This window comes from Populus alba, chromosome 2, assembly GCF_005239225.2.
Source record: "Populus alba chromosome 2, ASM523922v2, whole genome shotgun sequence".
NCBI classification, from domain to species: Eukaryota; Viridiplantae; Streptophyta; class Magnoliopsida; order Malpighiales; family Salicaceae; genus Populus; species Populus alba.
Window position 1 is genome coordinate 4201395 of NC_133285.1, and position 17819 is coordinate 4219213.

A 17819-nucleotide genomic window follows, 5' to 3' on the forward strand; every position below is an offset into this window, starting at 1 on the left:
AAATCGTGTATTCTAATAATCTATACCTTAATATTTTCACTGTTTTAATTTTATATCTTGCAAAACTTGTGCAATTTGATAATTAAGAGCTTAATTTTGACTATAATTATTATAATTTTTTTAATGATACAAGTTATTTGTGGATTTCATTCCCGTAAAATTAAAATACCTATTCATTATTCACAATTTCTTATGTAAACTATTAATAAATTAATTGATATATTACTCTGTTTTAGCTTACAAATATACAAAATAAAAGTTGTAAATTGACATGCTTAATTATTTGAGTAATTAGTAATAAATGGTCTATCAAAATTAAAAAAAAAAACTCATTTCTTGTAAATGATGAAGTAAATGGGTCAATTTGTTCAAAAAATAAAAAATCAATGTGAATAAAATAAAAGTATTTGGACTTTTTTATTGTTTATTTTATTTTTATTTAAATTATGTTATGTTGTTAATTACTACTTAATTGAAATTGTTAATATATAATTAGTTAAAATATTTTACTTATAATTTTACGATTCAAGTTTATATTATATATTTCATGTTATGTTAAAAAAATCATTAACTCTATGTAATCATCACATGATCCCATGAATAAGATATATCTGGAAAAAAAATCTATCCAATCACTCAAAATAGTTCGAAAATGATAAGATCAAACTAACTTTATGCAATCACCACATGATTTCATGAAGAAGATATATCTGAAAAATTTCTTTCTCAGATCATTCAAAATAGTTCGAAAATGATAAGATCAAAATATATATTTTTAAAAACAAGTAGAGATTGAACAAGTAGTTTATTAACAAATATTTATTATGATTGAAAAGTTTTTTTTAACGAATATATAGTTTTCAATTTTTTTCAAAAAATATCTAATAAATAATTAATACGAGATATGTATATTTATATTTTATTTAAAATATTTACATTTAATGTCATTTAAAATAAATATAAGGGTCACTATAACAAAAAAAAAAAAATTTTGTAATAAGATAATTTGTAAATTAAAAACAAAATAATCAAGATTACTAATTTCTTTTTATAGATATTCCAAATATTAAAATTAAATTCAATTCTATAATTTAATATTTAATTCTAAATTTACTAATAAATTAGATTTAATTTGGCATATAATTTCACTCCAAATTTAGGTATGTTTTGTTTTTGCATTTTAAAAGTGTTTTTGAAAAAAATTAATTTTTTTTATTTTTTTTGTTTAAAATTAATATTTTTTAGATATTTTCAATTTATCTTAATGTGTTTATATTAAAAAAAAAATTTTAAAAATAAAAATTATATATTTTAATATATTTATAAGTAAATCATATTTTAAAAAATAATCGACATTACAAGATAACCCGTGGAGATTGGGGTACGCACGTAAGAAACTGTTCTGTCATTGGTCCGCTGCCATTGTTACTCCTCGCAACAGAGTAAAATCCAGCGATCAGTTAGCAGTTATAGCAGCTTCTGAGTGCTGGAAGAAAGCAAAGAACAGGGGTCAAGAAGCATGGTTTTGTTAACAATACTTTAATCTCTCCAAGCACCATGAAATATGAACATGCTGCAAGCCATGCGTAAGCAGCTCCAGAGAGAACTAATTCGCAAGGGTTTTATTCCAGAAGATGCATGTCTCAAGTTGCAATACGAATGCTCATGTTCCTGGTATAGTCCATGCATGCTGTCGTCCTTGTGGCTGGTCTGTATCCAATGGCGGGGAGCTGGTTCCTTCCACCTAAAACTGGAAAGCGTGTTGGAGAGACTGCTAGTGGTGCTAAAGTTCGGTATGCACGTAAGAAACTGTTCTGTCATCGGTCCGCTTCCATTGTTACTCCTCGGAACGGAGACTGTAGTCGCTCCTGCAGAGGATGGCAGTGAAGAGGATGACGACAACGACGACGATAGTGCAGATGGAGCTGAAAGTGATGAAGATGGAATGGAGACAGATGGCAGACTAGGCACACAACACGGTGAGAGAGCACTATCTGCAGCAGCCGCCCTTATTCAAATTAAGTAGCCATTCCTACTCATACTGATATACGAGGTCTTATCCTTCATCAAACCTTTTACTTCACCTTAATTCTACTTTGTCACCATGTCCTTTTAGGTTACACATCCTCACAAAGTACTTCCTCCTGCTCTGGAGACCTGTATATATTGCATTCTGTCCAGTGACCGGCTACGTGGGATTTCATTATTACCAGCAGAATCCGTGGAGTCATTGACTTCAATGGTCCATGCAACTGAGATCGGCAAGCCTGCTTTAACTGGGGAGCTATGGAAATGCAGCTAAAGAGCATGTATACTCTTTCTAGGGATTCTGCTTGTTTTACAGAAAGGTCGTGATGGTGATATGAGCTGTGGTGCAGAGGGCTTTGTCCCTGCAATGTTCTAGTATAATACGGGTTTTTTTTTTTTTGCCCCGATAGAGATGAGTATTTTACATGACATACAGCTTGAAAAGTCAAAAAATGTTTTAAGAAAGAATAAGAGGATATATATTTTTTTAATTTTTTTTACGTATCAAAATTATGAAAAAATAAAATAAAAATTAATATATTTCTTAAACTAAATGCATTTTTAAAACTTATTTTAAAAAAAAATCAAACACAAAAATAAACCATTATTGAGGTAATGTCTTACATTGCAATTCAACTGTATTTTTAAAGTTTAGTTTTTTTATGTTATTTTAATTATTTTAATATGATGATGTTAAAAATAATTTTTTTAAAAAAAATAATTAATTATTTTAATACAAAAGGTATGTATTTTGAAAAATAAACTTTGCAATATTCTAATTAAACAAACACTATATCTGTAGCTGCGACAAACCTCTATCATTACATTGACATGGAGGCATAAAACAGGCATTTAGTTACTTCAACTAATCTGCGAATTTTAAATAACTGATGACATTTAATTTTTTATATAAACTAATTGGTGGAGGAATTAAATAATAAACTACCCTTTAATACTACTACCGTTGACACTTCAACTAAACGCCTGTTACTTCAACAAAAATAACTGTTGACACTTCAACTAATCTTTAGTTTTACGTCAAATCTCTTATATGTCAAAACAAATTTAATTGCTTTCAATTTATTTTTATATTTGAGATCATTCTGATAGATTCTCGTTAAAACTAGTGAAAAAGAGATTATGCAATGTTAATTTCTTTTTTTTAGAATTCGAGTTTCTCACATTTAAAAATAAATTGAGATGAATTATACTTATAGAAATAAATTGAATAATTAAATATAAAAATAAATTAAAATAACCATGCTCAGCTGCAGGCTTTTAGACAGAACAAAAAAGCCAAAACTTAAATGCAACTGGTGAAGGTAAATTTTTTTTTTTATTTGCTGATGATGTACTCATCTTAAGATGCCTGACTTTTAAATCCATGTTGGTTTGTTCCTGCCTAGATACAATCAGAGGAATGACCATTATTTGTGTGCACACATGCCCATAAGAGAATGAACATCCTCTCTAAAGCTTACCCAAAAAAATAAACATCCTCCCTTTGACCAAGAAAGGAGCCCAACCATCCTTAAGTCTAGCCTAAAGAAAGAGTTCAATCTATAAACTTAGCTATATTTAATATTTTAGACCCTGATCTTTATATATTATTTTTGGATGTATAAAATTTCTACAATGATTTTATTGTAAATGATATTAATTTTTCATTAAATATTATCAGGTATACACCTTCCATTTTCACAAAAAACAAAAACCTCATAAATCATAATACATCATATTCAAAATAAAAATTCACATTCTTTATTCTCTATTATATATATATTTTTATAATCTCTCTCTAAATTATTATTATATTTTCTCTCTCAAAAAAATAAAAAATATATTTACTAATTTCTACTTCTACTAAAATAAACACTTTTTACATGTTCTAATCACAAATCACCTTTACCTACTAAACAAAAAATCCAAGTCATCAATCATCCGTGCTAGAAAGAAAAAATAAAATTAATAAAACTAGTTGATTAACAATTTATCTATCCCGAAGCCCTATTACTATGCTTCTAGGATTTTTTTAAATTTTTTGAAACTTCATCAATGCTCAACCATCATACCATGATGATCCATTGTTTGATATCCTTTAATGAAGCCAAGACAATTATCTATCAAAAGAACGGTAGAGTGAAATCAATTGAGATCAACAGTTTTTCATATCACGTAGCTCGTTCAGTTTGTATCCCTACACGGCTTCATCTAAAACAATGACAATATTTATTTGGTCACCACCAGGTACAATATCTCCCAATGTCTTCACCATTTTATTTATTTTTTGTTGTTTCCTTTAACTGTTACAGCAGTGAACACTGCCAGAGTACTTCCAAACATAAAATCTATTTTTCATAGGTTTTGAAGCCTAACTGGAGCAAGAATCAGGGGAGTTGCTTCATTTATGTCCATGTGCGTGTGCAACGCTGACCTCTTCCTCATCACATTCTTCAATGAAATCCTCTGGACAAATCTCAGAGGGTTGAAATTCAATTCCATGCACAGGCATCAAGTGATTTAAATCTAGAGGTTGAACATCAGCAAAGGAAGATGCTATTGGAATATGCTTGTAATCATTGCCAACTTGATTTGTAAGAGGGAGCATTACCTCCTTGGACTGAAAGTGCCAGTCACTATGCATCGAACACTTGTCTTCAATCAACATTTGCGCAACTGTGATTTTAGACCTTCTGTTGGCAATTAGTCAATATTCAATTGGTGAAGATTCCTAAACTAATAAAAAAAAGAATATATAGCAAATCAAGTTACTGCCATCCTGGCATAAAAGAGATGCATATCAGAAATGAACAATCACCAGACTCGAATGCCTCCCTGCTAAATAAACATCATGAATAAAAAGAGATGAGGTTATTTCAGCTTTATGATAGATCATATCCATGCCATATCCAACTTAGCTACAGATTGGACTGACAGTAGAGAAAAAGTCAAGCTTTTCTTGAATAAAAACTCAGATTGACTCACCCAAAACCATAGGACGCTGGTCGATCTAATAGGCCTGGCCAATAGATGGCGGGTTGTTGCAATCTTTACGACAGAATTGACGGCACCATCTCCACCATCAGGAACACATTATTCATTTATCTTGCCTGTCTAGTTGTGGATTTGTGTGGTCGCGACCTAGGTAGCAGCTACAACTCTTCCCCGTGGATCTCCTTCCTTGAATCGGGCTTGTGAATTTGGAAAGTTTGGTTGTTGTGATTTTTTTAGTTAAGTTATGCAAGATTTTTGTGAAATCTACAAATCAAAAACCCATTATATATTTAGAGAGACAGGGGGGGATGGGTAATCACAGAGAAAGTAAAAGATAATTTGAAATCCAGTGGATTACATGAAGAATCAAACTTCAAAAATAATATGATCAACGAATTCCTTCCCATAAAAACATGTCATTTTTCAAAGAGAAGAAACAAAGAGATTGAAATCTGATATAGAAAGTAGTTTTTATTTTCATTGCTTCCTAGTTCCTAACATGCTCTATTTTTTTTTGCAATGAAAGAGGAAGGGAAGGAAAAATTATTTGTCTGAAGATATAGTCCCAAGAAAACAAATCATGACGCCCAGCTGGAAAATGAATGTAAATGAAACGTGGCAAGCAAACAATCGTTGAAAAGACATGAACTGCCAAGAGGGTATGATCGCAAATGAAACTGAAATTTAAGAAACGGAAAGAAAACAACATAAATGTACTTGGTTGTATGCTAACAGAATTAGAACAGAGCCATCAACAGAACTGGAGCAGAACTAAGAGATATTGAGAAAATGGCCAGTGGAAAATACAGTCTCATTCAATGACACGTCAAATTAAAGAAAGAAAGAAAAAGAGCAGCTCCAGCAATCAAGAACTGAAGACAGCCACTAAAAAACTCCGGAATCGAAAAACTCAATTGCAAGTGGGTGCAGTATTAAAGAAGAAGACACTATTTGAACCAACATTGTAAATGGTTCTAGTTGTAAAGCGAAACCAAGAGCTTATTAGTTTTTACTGTAATGTAGTAAAAAAGCACAGAATTCATTACAGGTCCATATTCAAAACCTAAAAGAACAAATAAAAGATGCAGCAATCAAACTCACCATTTCGATAGCCTTCCCACATTCTCCTTCTCTTCTTCTCCTTCAAATTTGGCCTGGATATCAACCCTGCATAAAACACACATCACAACCACAACAACATTTAACAAGCATCTCGACAGTTTCACTACCATCAACCTAAAAAAAAAAAAGAGCAGTGAATTTCTTTATCTCCTCCATCTACTGTCCTCTTGTAAACAAACAAACAAACAATCCCTTTGTTAAATGCAGTTCAAGAACGTAAAATGATTTATTAAACCCAAACCATCCAAAATCATACAAAAGAGGTATCAATTTAATATTATTTTCAATCCAAATACGTTAAAAAATATACTTTTACCCAAAACTCAATCATATTTTCCAAGAAGATTTCTATAGCTAGCGCTGACCTCTCAGCAGAGTCTGTAAATAGCTTCAGTTCTTTTAGAGTAGCACGAACATCATATGCATCATGTCCTTCTCTTCCTCTTCAAACACACAACACGACAACAACATTAATCAAGCAAACTAACATTTTTAACAGCATTGATCCAAAAGAATCAGAAAGACAAACCCAATCGTTGCTGACCAATAATTAATCAAGCAAGATTGGTCAAACACATCAAAAAGTAAAACCAAGACATGAATGATTTAAAAACTCTAAAAATGAAGATTGTTTCAGCAAACCCTAGAATTTTACCTTGGAGGAACTTGACCCAAGTTGGAGGAGACCAGGTTAGCCTAATTGAGGTTGTTTGCTGCTCCTCTCCCTCTGTTTGTTGCTTTCAGTGCTGCAAAAGAGACCCCTTCACAGGGCTCCTAACGTCTCTCTCAAAGATATCCTCTCCGCCTTTTTTTCTCCTCTCAACCTGTTCCTTGCTTCTATAATTGCAAAAGGGACTGAAAAATCATTGATCCATCCCCTTTTTCCCCACCGATCCCTTTTTGTGTTTTCAGAATCATCTCTCTGCACATCCTTCACCATCCTCGCTCTCACTCTCTCTCTCTCTTCCTTCGGCTAAAAAACAAAGAAAGGGATGTCGATTTTGTTGGGAAGGAATTTTTTTCCGCAAATAATTTTTTTTAAAAGTAAATTTTTAGAAAATAAATTATTTATAGTGTGATAAAAAATAAATTAAAAAATATTTTTTAATATTTAATTATATTATGAAAATAAATGAAAAAATAATTTATTAATATTTTTTTTTCAAGTTTATTAAAATAATAAAGAATAAATTTTACAAATTAAAAAAATTAAAAAAAAATTAATTGAAAAAACATTAATTTCATAAATTATTTCAAATAAAATAAATAATAATCAAATTAATAAATATTAAATCTAACAAATAAAAATATTGAAAAATAATAAAATTAAAATAATAATTATTATAATTTTATAAATTATTTTAAATAAAATAAATAATAATTAAAAAAATAATAATCATAAATATTTTTTTAAAAAATAACAATTATAAAAATAAAAATAAAAATCAAATTCTAAATAATAAAATTAAAAATAAAATATGTAACAATTAAAAGTTTAGAAATCAAATTTGATATAATAAGTAAATAATATAATTTTTTTTATAATTTTTAAAAATTATTTTTTATTCAAAATAAAAAAAATATATTTTTAAAAAAACTAAGTCCATTAAAAAATATTTTTTTGTTAATTAATTTTTTAAATAACAAATAAATTAAAAATAATTTTAGAAAACTACTTTAATAAACGGGACCGTAATGTCAAAAAGAAAGAAAGAGAAGAACAGGAGTCAGTAGTGATGTGAAAACCCGAAACAATAATACAACTTAGTCTTCTGATAATCAAAGGGTAATCCACAGTTGTCTGTTATTTCTTCTATCAAATCAATAATTAGCAAAATATCTGAAGAAAAATACCCTATTATCCCTGATCCATGTGTTAATTTTTTTTGGTTCCGAGAGCTAAATTGACTGTACATCAACAAAATGAAGAGTAAAAAATACCCCTTCCCAACAGTGTTTTTTCGGTCACGAGGGACTCTTTGGTTATTTAACTATTTATTGATGCATTATAAAGCTGATGGTACTCTAGTCAAACTTGTAACGATTAATTTGCTAACAAAAAGACAAATATATCCCCACCTTTACTCAAAAGGCAAACAATTTTTAAAAAAAGAATCATTAAACTGTAAAGGTGTATAGAAAAATGAGAGTAGACTTTCTGTATCAGAACCTGTATTATATTATGGTAGAGATATTTTTTAAAAATATTTGTTATTTAAAAATGGATTAAAAATATATTTTTAATTTTTAATTTTAACATACTAAAATAATTAAAAAAAATTAATTTTTCATTTTTTTTAATATAATTTTACCGCAACGTAGTTGTTTTCCTCAGATACACGAGATGGCTGGCAATTTAAATTTTTAAAACTTTCAAGTTATCCGTGGACTAATATATCATTTTAAGCTACCCTTTTATACGTATTTACCACCAACTTTGTTAGCCGTCGTCTTGCGGGCAAGTGGGCATAAAATAAAAATAATGTATTTATACGGTGCGCCTGTTGCAAGTAAAGACGTCATAAAATGCCATTGTCTATCATGGGGAGTGCCTCCAGAGTTGACAAGCAAATGTCCTAATGCAGGTTGCAGAAAAGCTCAACAAAACCTAAGATTAAGAGCAAGATCTCTAACACAAACCACCAACCCATCTCGAACAATGGCTACCAGCAACTCCAACTCGTCAAAATGGGAGTACGATGTGTTCCTGAGTTTTAGAGGTGCAGACACAAGGTTTGGTTTCACAGACCATTTATATTCTGCTTTCTCTCGGGAAGGAATCCATACATTTAGAGATGCAAATGAGATCGATATTGGTGAAGAAATTGGACCGGAGTGTCTCCAAGGAATTGAAAACTCGAGGTTTTCTATTGTCATTCTCTCAAAAGGCTATGCATCCTCCCCTTGGTGTCTTGATGAGCTTGTGCACATCCTCAGATGTAGAAAAGAAGGCCATGGTGTTTGGCCTGTCTTTTATGACATAGATCCGTCTGATGTTGAAGAGCAAAAAGGAAGTTTTGAAAAAGCTTTTGCTGAACATGAAAAGAGTTTCAAGGATGACATGGATAAAGTGGAGAAATGGAGGGATGCTCTAAGAGAAGTTGCTTACTTGAAGGGTCTGGATCTACGAAGACATCTAGACGGGTAAGTCGCTGCTTAATTACTAGAACCTCAATTACAATGGCATGTGGTTCTCTTTCAAGATTAAAAACACTATTAATTGACCCCTGCTTCCTATTAATAAAGAAATTGTTCATCTTCGGGAAAGAAAAAAACAAAGAAGAAGAAAAACCAAAGTAGTTCTTGCTCTGCTTATCGTCAATTTATCATATTCCCAAGATATTGAGCAAATCAGCTCTGGACTAGAAAACAAACTCTCACACACACACACATATAAATCATATGAAATTGCACTTGCAATGGCGTTAAATTTTATAATACGAGAATGCTTGGCATTTTGGGTGCTCCACAGTACTAGACATGTCTCTAACCGGGGTTTCTTTATTTTTATTTAGTTGTCGTGTCTGTTTCTTGTTCTTGCAAACTATTGTTCTTACAAAACTGGCTACCTAGTACCTCAGTCATCAAACTTCAATGTACAGAGATCGATTTAATTACTCTAGTAGCAATAGGGCGTGCATGCTCATGGCTAGGGCGAACAAAATTAATCATTCTTAAACTCTACTACATAACAAGTTGTGATGAAATCAATCGGTCAAAATTGAAAATATTCTTTACCCGCCTTTGCATAAATCTTGAAAGGATAATCTCAGGCATGGTGAATCCCAAAGAAAATACGTTGGGAGATAAAAGGATTGCAGCGGATATTAGGATTTGAAAGAAAAAAAAATCTAATTTACTGAAAGATCATGTTAAGAGTATAATGAAGAGTATTACTGAATATGTTATATAATTATCGAATAAATTAGAGTTGCTAAGATTCAAATCTGTTTTATTAAAGAAAATTGAAGATTCAAATCTGTTTTATTAAAGAAAATTGTCAGGTACATAACCATTTTACACCATACCCTAGTTATATCAAGAAATCAAACAAGCAATCAGCAAGAAAAAAAGAAGAGGAAAGGAAAGGAAAGGAAAAGAGAGAGAAAAGGAGAAAGAAAATTAAGAAACATAACTTATTAACATAAAGAAACAACGAATTATCATATATAACAAAATATATATTATCAGCATGTACATAAAGGCTTTGCTATTATGTTCTCTTAATATGACAATATTTTCATTCTTTATTAAGAATATCCTTCCCCCGATTAAACTATTTCGGGGAAAAAAAATGAAAAAAAATTCGTGAGAATAAGGAAACAATTTCGAAAAGATGTTTGTAAGACTGACGCGTCTAGAAAATGCTTGTTGCCTCACTGAAATCACTATAATTATTAATTCGGAACTCACTATATGTACAAGTTCATGCTTGAAATTATTGCATGTTGGTTTGTGTATTTATTTATAGTGCTCTTTCCATGGACAATCGCAGGCATGAAGCTGAAAACATAGACTACATTGTTAAGGAGATTTCAGTTAGACTTGACCGGACAATCTTAAGGGTTGCTATCCACCCAGTTGGCATAGATTCTCGAGCAAAAGAAGTGATCTCCTTGCTAGATGATGAGTCAATTGATGTTCGCATAGTTGGTATAATTGGGATGGGGGGCATAGGCAAGACAACTCTTGCCAAGGAGGTTTACAATTTAGTCTTCAAAAGATTTGAAGGCAGCTGCTTTCTTGAAAATGTTAGACAACAAATTATTTCCAATGGGATAGCCTACTTACAGAGACAGCTTCTCTCGGATATCTTGAAAAGAAAACATGAGAAGATATACAATGTTGATGGAGGATCAAAGGTGATAAAAGAAAGATTACGTTGCAAGCGTGTATTCATTGTTCTGGATGACATTGAAGATAAACAGGAAGAACTGGATAAAATTCTCGGGAATCTTGATTGGCTTTACCCTGGAAGCAGGGTGATAATAACAACTAGAATTAAGAATCTACTACAACCATCAAAGTTGTATCGACAATATGAGGTCAAGGAATTGAATGGCAGCGATTCTCTTCAGCTACTAAGCTTACACGCCTTCAACAAGCGCTGTCCCGATGAAAGTTACATGAATTCTGCGAGTGGAATCGTATCCTATGCAGGAGGAAATCCACTAGCTCTTACAGTTTTGGGATCAGATTTGTGTGGCCAAAACATTGATGTATGGAATAACAGATTAGAAAAACTAAAAGTGATTAGCCCCGAAGGCACTCACAGTATACTTAAAATAAGTTATGATTCTCTTGATGCTGCTGAGAAGTCTATATTTCTGGATATTGCATGTTTCTTCATTGGGTACAAAAAGGATTATGTCATGAGCATACTTGATGGCTGTGGTTTCTTTCCAATTGATGGAATCAATACTCTCACGAGGAGATGCCTTGTAGAGGTTGGCGCTAACAATAAGTTCTTGATGCATGATTTGGTTCGAGAAATGGGAAGAGAAATTGTTCGCCGAGAATGTTTTGTGGATCCTGGGGAACGTAGCAGATTATGGAATAAAGAAGATGTTATTGAACTGTTAACTGACAGAACGGTGAGACAATAATTGGCTTGGGTTGAAAAATGAAGATATTTCTTATCATAGAATTTATTTAGCATAAAACAGTTGCATAAATGCTCTTTTTTTTTTCTTTGATGATCTATCTCTTGCTTATCCTACACCTTCAGTTTTCACATTAATTATTAGCATATGTATGAATGCTATAATGCCTATTAGCTAACGTATTCCTTTTGTATCAGGGTACAAAAGCAGTTGAAGGCCTCGTTCTAAGCCTGCAAGGATCAAAAAGCTCATTCAATACCAAGGCATTCAAAAAGATGAAAAGGCTAAGACTACTCCAACTCAATTTCGTTTGCCTTACAGGAAACTACGAATATATTTCTAACAAATTAAGGTGGTTGTGCTGGTCTGAGTTCCCCTTGAAAGCTATCCCAGATGATCTAACTCTGGAACATTTGATTGTTCTTGATATGCGCTATAGCAGTCTACAGCAATTTTCAGAGGAAGTAAAGGTAGATCATGATATCTTCTTGTTTTTTCAATTTTTGTATGAATAGGTCATTTAATCTGTCAGATATGCTTATATTGTACCAACATCTATTTTGGTGCTGCAGTCTTTGAAAAAACTGAAATTCCTTTACCTTAGCCACTCCCATAAGCTTATTGAGACTCCTAACTTTGAAGGCTTTCCCAGTCTTGAAAAATTAAAACTTAAAGATTGCATTAGTTTGGTAAAGGTTCATGACTCCATTGGACTTCTCAGTCATCTTCAGTTCCTGAATCTGCAAGATTGCGTGGATCTTAAGAATCTCCCGGGAAGCATTTGTGCTCTAAGCTCACTTAAGAAGTTAAATGTGTCAGGCTGCTCAAAATTAGAGGAATTGCCAGAGCACTTGGGGAGTTTGCAATCTTTGGTTCTGCTCCTTGCTGATGAAACTGCAATAAGTACGCTACCAGAAACCATTGGAGATCTAAAGAATCTGGAAAAATTATCTCTGCATGGTTGTCGTCTTATCTTCTCGCCAAGTAAATGTCCACCAACAAGACGGGGTCTTCCAGCATCTTTACTGGAACTCGATCTTGGACACTGCAACTTATCAGATGACATGATTCCCTCTGATCTTCAAGGCTTGCCCCTTCTTCAAAATTTGAAATTGTGCAGAAACAACTTTACAAGCTTACCAGCTAGCATTGGAAGCCTTCCTAAGCTTACTAAACTTTGGTTAAACGAATGCAAAAGTCTTCAATGTATCCCAGAGCTCCAGTCAAGCCTACAGTTATTGCATGCAAAAGATTGCCTTTCGCTAGAAACCATCAACCTTAAGAACTTTTGGGGGGAGGGAACTTTGGAACTCGATGGTTGCCCAAAGTTAAAAGCAATTGAGGGATACTTCAACTTGGAGTCCTTGGGAATAGAGATTGTTGAAAAATATCTTGGAACTTGTGGCTTGTTCACAGAAGATTCCCTTCCAAGCATCAAGGTCCATGTGATCAATAATCTGACGAGAGCAGTTACAATCAGTCCTCTCCAGGTGCCCTCTCTCACTATCTGTACTCTGTAAAACGTCGTGCATGGCACACAGACAATATAAACTATGGCTGCTTGTTGAATAATTTCATTATTCTCATTCATGGGTGCAGGCTCTTTCTGAGAAATCTATTTACAGTATCTTTCTACCGATGAGTGACATTCCAACATGGTTCAGCCATCAGAATGAAGGTGACTTGGTATCATTGCAGGTGCCTCCACTTGATCATGGTTGCAAATTCAGTGGCTTTTCTATATCGGCAGTCTATGCATGGGAGAATTCTTCTGCACCTTGCTTTTTCTGCCCCATTATTGCAGTTACTAACAGAACGAAAAATTTCCACTGGAATTATAGCCCAAAAATCACCTTCTTTATGCCCGAGGTGGAACAGGATCTGATGTGGCTGAGCTGCTGGTCATTCGAGAATCAAGTAGAAGGCATTGATGATGAAGATATGAGCTGGAGATTTCGGGATGAGATGGAAGAAGGGGATCGACTGGATGTCTGGATTGACATGGGTTTTCAAATTGCTGTGAAAAGGTGTGGCATCCACTTGCTTTACCATCACAGTGACCTGCAAGGTTCCCGATTAAATGATATAGTTACTATTTCACGTTCGGGATCGTCAAGACACCATAGAAGGTTCCTGAGGTCAAGTTTTCAGTGGCTGACATTTAACCGCCTTCGAATAACATCTTGCAAGAACTACGGGGATGATTCTTTCAGGAGGTAAAGCATTCATGCAATGGTCTTGACAGATACAAGTTCATTGTTATCATCATTATTTTTCATAATAAGTTCGTTGCTTGATCTTGAAAGCCTCCTTTTCTTTCCATTGCAAAGCGGTTCATTACTATCTTCAAAGAAAAAAAAGAGTATTTAAACGAGTATCCTTCAATCCTTCGATTATTTCCTACTCGGTACAAATTCGCACGCAAATTTAATCATGTTCCCCATTTTCTTGACAGATGGTCAGTCAAAAGGGAAGAAAAGGCCGATGGGATTCCAGTTGTGCCCAAAAGGAGGGGACATTGTGACTGTTGTGCTCTCTTGCGTTGCACTAAAGAGAAGAAAGACGCATTCAAGTTGGAAATAGATCCACTATGAACTGCTTCGCTATTTGCTAGATGAAGGAACTTATTTGGTGGTTCAAAGCAGTCAGTTTTTTCCTTAAAAAATAAAAAAGAAGTCTGTGCTTGGCTTCTAGATAGAAGCAAATCTTAGCCAGATATTACCATAAAGTTGTGCTTGATAATGCCTTCAAAGAGAGTCAAAACTTAAATGATAGAAGGTTTGGACTGAAAAACACAAAATCAATGTTTATGCTCCTGATGAAACGTTGAAAAAAAAAAAACATTTCACATAACGATATGTTTTTGATTTATGTACAACCTCACTACATTGAAACCAAACAGCCCCAACCGAGCAAAAGAATATTTCTTTAGAAATACAGCATCAAGCTAGAGATTGAACATCAGAGGGAGGGGAACTTAACAAGCTTCCACCAAGAACTCAACTGTGTCCACGTTTAAAGGAAACTCAACCTTTTGATTTCAGACATTATTGATAATGTTGTTCGATGCTTTCCTTCTTTTTAACCTCTTCTCAGTGAGAGCTCCTATTTGCATATCTAAAACGATGCAGACAGATTGTAACTAGAGATTCAGATTTGTAAAGGCTTTTTAATGCCAAAGTGATTAAATCCTTCTATATGTGCAACATACTCTACAATTATGTCCTGAATTTTCTCAAGGGAAAAAAAATAAAATTGAAAAAAGGAACATATCGGACATCCTGATTCTTCTTGAATCCATTCGACCTCATTGCAAAGGGGTCCATCTTTTGTCCAAAAATTCCACCAAGAGCAATAAAACGTGCATCCTCCAACGATTCCCAACTCGCATCCAATTCGCACCAGTAGTCAAATTAAGGAGCTTGTGATCCTGAAGGAGCAAGGGGCGGTCTTTGCCTTCTTCAACAACAGGACGCCATTTACTTGTTCTTTAAGAAAAACGAACAATACTACTAAATGATTGAGCTAAATAGTTGTAGAAGCAAAATGGAGAAGGGGATCACGGCTAGTCAGTGCCCTAGGTGTATCTTATAAGACTTTCTTCCTCCTCGCCTTCTTTTCGATCGTTCAGTAAAATGAACGTTTAAAGAATAATCTAATGAATGTTGGTTTAAATATTTTACTTATTAAATGAACTTACAACAATTATTTGTCATAATATAAAAGTACGAAATATGTAAATATTGCTTTGAAAAATCAAGCAGGCGAATAAATTTCTTTTGAGCCTAAAAGTAAATACAATCGCAAATAGTGCCTCTAAAGCTGTCACTGATAAATTGCATTCCATTCTGAGTAAAAACTTGGCATCTCTAGTAAAATTCATACATAACCAATAGAGACTGAAAATATTGTGACGGACAAAAACATCATAATATCTGATATATTGCAACAGATGTTTCAACTACAACGATAAAGAAAAAACAAAATACAATCAAAATTCCTTCAAAGGCTCCAGGTAAATCCAAAAAGGATCGAATCCATAGTGACTTAGTTGGCCTTAACATGCTGTTGAATGACATTAAGAGCTTCAGTGTCCTCCCCAAAATCCTGTAATGCAGTCAGCAAAAGAACAACATGAACCCTTTCGAAAGACAATCAGTGAAATGAAATGAAATTCAGTGCTCTAAAACTGATTTTTACCTTCACAACAACACACGAGCAACCGACCACTTTCCTAGCCTTCCCCTCTGAATCAATCTTACACAACTGTGTGCCAAAAACCCATATCAGATAATTCAGTTGATAGAGGCAATCATAGAAAATTTTACAAGAGCAACAATTGGCATCCGTTATATATCTAACCTTAACAGACCATGAAACAGTTTCACAGAGCAGAAGCCTAAGGTGATTTGTTTTTACGTTTCAAAAGCACTTTTAAAAAAATTAAATTTTTTTATCTGATATCAAAAATAATTTTTAAAAAAATATAAAAATATTATTTTGATACATTTTTTAGTAAGAATCACTTTAAAAAGCAATCGCAATCGCACTCCCAAACAGGCAACACCAGTAACAACAAAGAATTCAAAAGTTTTAAGGCGTTAATGAGCATTCTACGGAACAATACAATACTATTGACTTGGCCGCATTCAATTGAATATAATTGGATAAAATAAGAGAGCACACAAAACTTACAAAAACATTTATAATTCAAGAAATCAGAGCATTTAAAATCTATCATAATCTTTATTCCCAATTTTATAAGAGCATGAAAATTAAATTTCAGACAGTACACATTCCATTAATGTTCCCCTCTGTATAATCTAGCTTCTAACCCCCTCTTCATGAAAAAATACACATTGTATTTCTAGCTATCATATAAAAATCTCTACTCGAGTTGAACTCTTACGATTATGAGTTCGAGCAATCAAATCTAACATTAACAATAGTAATCACACTAAGACATATAAGTTTAGAAAAACCAAAACAAAGAAAAAATGATTGAAAAAAGAAAGTAGAGGAGATACTCACACCAGCCCACTCTCCGAGGGTTTTTGCACTTGGAACAGTTAGCAAGTTCACGTTGTGATCAGCACAAAGTGCCTTAACAAGTTTAACATAGTCAGGCTGGTTGCAATCCTCTGCCAAGACACAAAGTTGAGCAGCATGCTTCTCAATCACTTTGGCACCTTCATGAAGACCTCGAGAAAGCCCACCATGAGCCAGAGATTTTCTCAGCACAAGCTGCAATGCTGTCATCAAGTCCATTGGCTCACCGAGTGCTACTTCAGCAACAGCTGGAGTCTCAGTCTGAGCAACAGCACCTTCTTCACTGAAAAAACAGACGCCACAGATTGAAAAATAACGATTCAGATCCTTTAAAGAATTCCTTTCTTGCTAAATAATTAAGACCCTTTATGTCATTAACATTTTTTTAATATAATCGAAGAGAAAAGCATACCCAGACATGATGATGATTCTTGAATCTGGAGGCTAAACTTAATCTGGAACTGTATAACAAACAAAAAATCAAAGAAATTCAGATCCAGAAATAATGACAACGATGTTCTCATTATCCTAAGATGTTCAAGAGAAGATGGTGACGAGGGAGAGATTACCTTGCAGGTAAGATGCGAAGGAGGCTATGCGCGAGAAGGCCAAGCAAATGAGTTTGGAGGAGGAGCAAAATGCGATTTTATATTAGGGTGTTAAACCCTACTTCTTGTCCTGAATTACAGTTTTGTCCCTTTCTATGGGCTTTCTGTTTAAACGTGGACTGGGCTTCTTTTTCAGGTTGGATTTTGTTTTTTTTTTTATTGGAGGGGGGTGCTAATTTATATTTTTAATAAAATTGTTAACTTCTGATAAAAATATGGATTCTAACTTATGTTTTTAAAGTATATTATTTTTATCTATTTTATTAGTAACGAAAAAAATATTTTTTAAAATTGTATTTGAATTAATTATAATATAAATCAACCAATTTTTAGTTAAAAGTGAATCTCATTCAACAAATATATTGAGTAGAAAAGTTGATAATTACATTTTTTTTTTTTACTTTCACATGCTATG

At 33.1% G+C, this 17819-nt stretch overlaps 2 protein-coding genes and 1 long non-coding RNA gene across 6 annotated transcripts; 1 reads left to right on the forward strand and 2 right to left on the reverse strand.

Moving 5' to 3' along the window:
* Positions 1–4177: 4177 nt before the first annotated feature.
* LOC118049230 (uncharacterized) lies at positions 4178–7170 on the reverse strand. Of its 4 annotated transcripts, none has more exons than XR_004687633.2 (5): positions 6800–7170; positions 6510–6587; positions 6124–6189; positions 4640–5286; positions 4178–4554 (listed from the first exon to the last, which is right to left on the reverse strand). It is a non-coding gene; the product is annotated as an uncharacterized lncRNA (long non-coding RNA). The 4 variants fall into 4 exon arrangements; XR_004687636.2 differs by having other exon boundaries at positions 4178–4863; positions 5014–5286; positions 6800–7167; XR_004687634.2 differs by having other exon boundaries at positions 4178–4866; positions 5014–5286; positions 6800–7167.
* Positions 7171–8671: 1501 nt separating this feature from the next.
* LOC118049231 (TMV resistance protein N) lies at positions 8672–14625 on the forward strand. Its single transcript, XM_035059173.2, has 6 exons — positions 8672–9288; positions 10640–11738; positions 11945–12217; positions 12320–13237; positions 13347–13963; positions 14203–14625. The coding sequence occupies exons 1-6, from the start codon at positions 8804–8806 to the stop codon at positions 14339–14341; spliced, it is 3531 nt and encodes a 1176-aa protein (XP_034915064.1). The 5' UTR covers positions 8672–8803; the 3' UTR covers positions 14342–14625.
* Positions 14626–15555: 930 nt separating this feature from the next.
* LOC118049232 (small ribosomal subunit protein eS12) lies at positions 15556–17469 on the reverse strand. Its single transcript, XM_035059175.2, has 5 exons — positions 17366–17469; positions 17209–17257; positions 16779–17079; positions 15948–16013; positions 15556–15854 (listed from the first exon to the last, which is right to left on the reverse strand). The coding sequence occupies exons 2-5, from the start codon at positions 17214–17216 to the stop codon at positions 15795–15797; spliced, it is 435 nt and encodes a 144-aa protein (XP_034915066.1). The 5' UTR covers positions 17217–17257; positions 17366–17469; the 3' UTR covers positions 15556–15794.
* Between the last annotated feature and the right edge of the window lie 350 nt (positions 17470–17819).

Excerpts from the sequence above, each read along its gene's own strand:
- LOC118049231 (XM_035059173.2), top strand. The coding sequence starts at position 8,804 with ATGGCTACCAGCAACTCCAACTCGTCAAAATGGGAGTACGATGTGTTC. Across the intron at positions 9,289-10,639 it reads CTACGAAGACATCTAGACGG|GCATGAAGCTGAAAACATAG; the intron begins GTAAGTCGCTGC and ends GGACAATCGCAG. Across the intron at positions 11,739-11,944 it reads AACTGTTAACTGACAGAACG|GGTACAAAAGCAGTTGAAGG; the intron begins GTGAGACAATAA and ends CTTTTGTATCAG.
- LOC118049232 (XM_035059175.2), bottom strand. Across the intron at positions 16,014-16,778 it reads CCCTCGGAGAGTGGGCTGGT|TTGTGTAAGATTGATTCAGA; the intron begins GTGAGTATCTCC and ends TTTGGCACACAG. Across the intron at positions 15,855-15,947 it reads GCTCGTGTGTTGTTGTGAAG|GATTTTGGGGAGGACACTGA; the intron begins GTAAAAATCAGT and ends ACTGCATTACAG.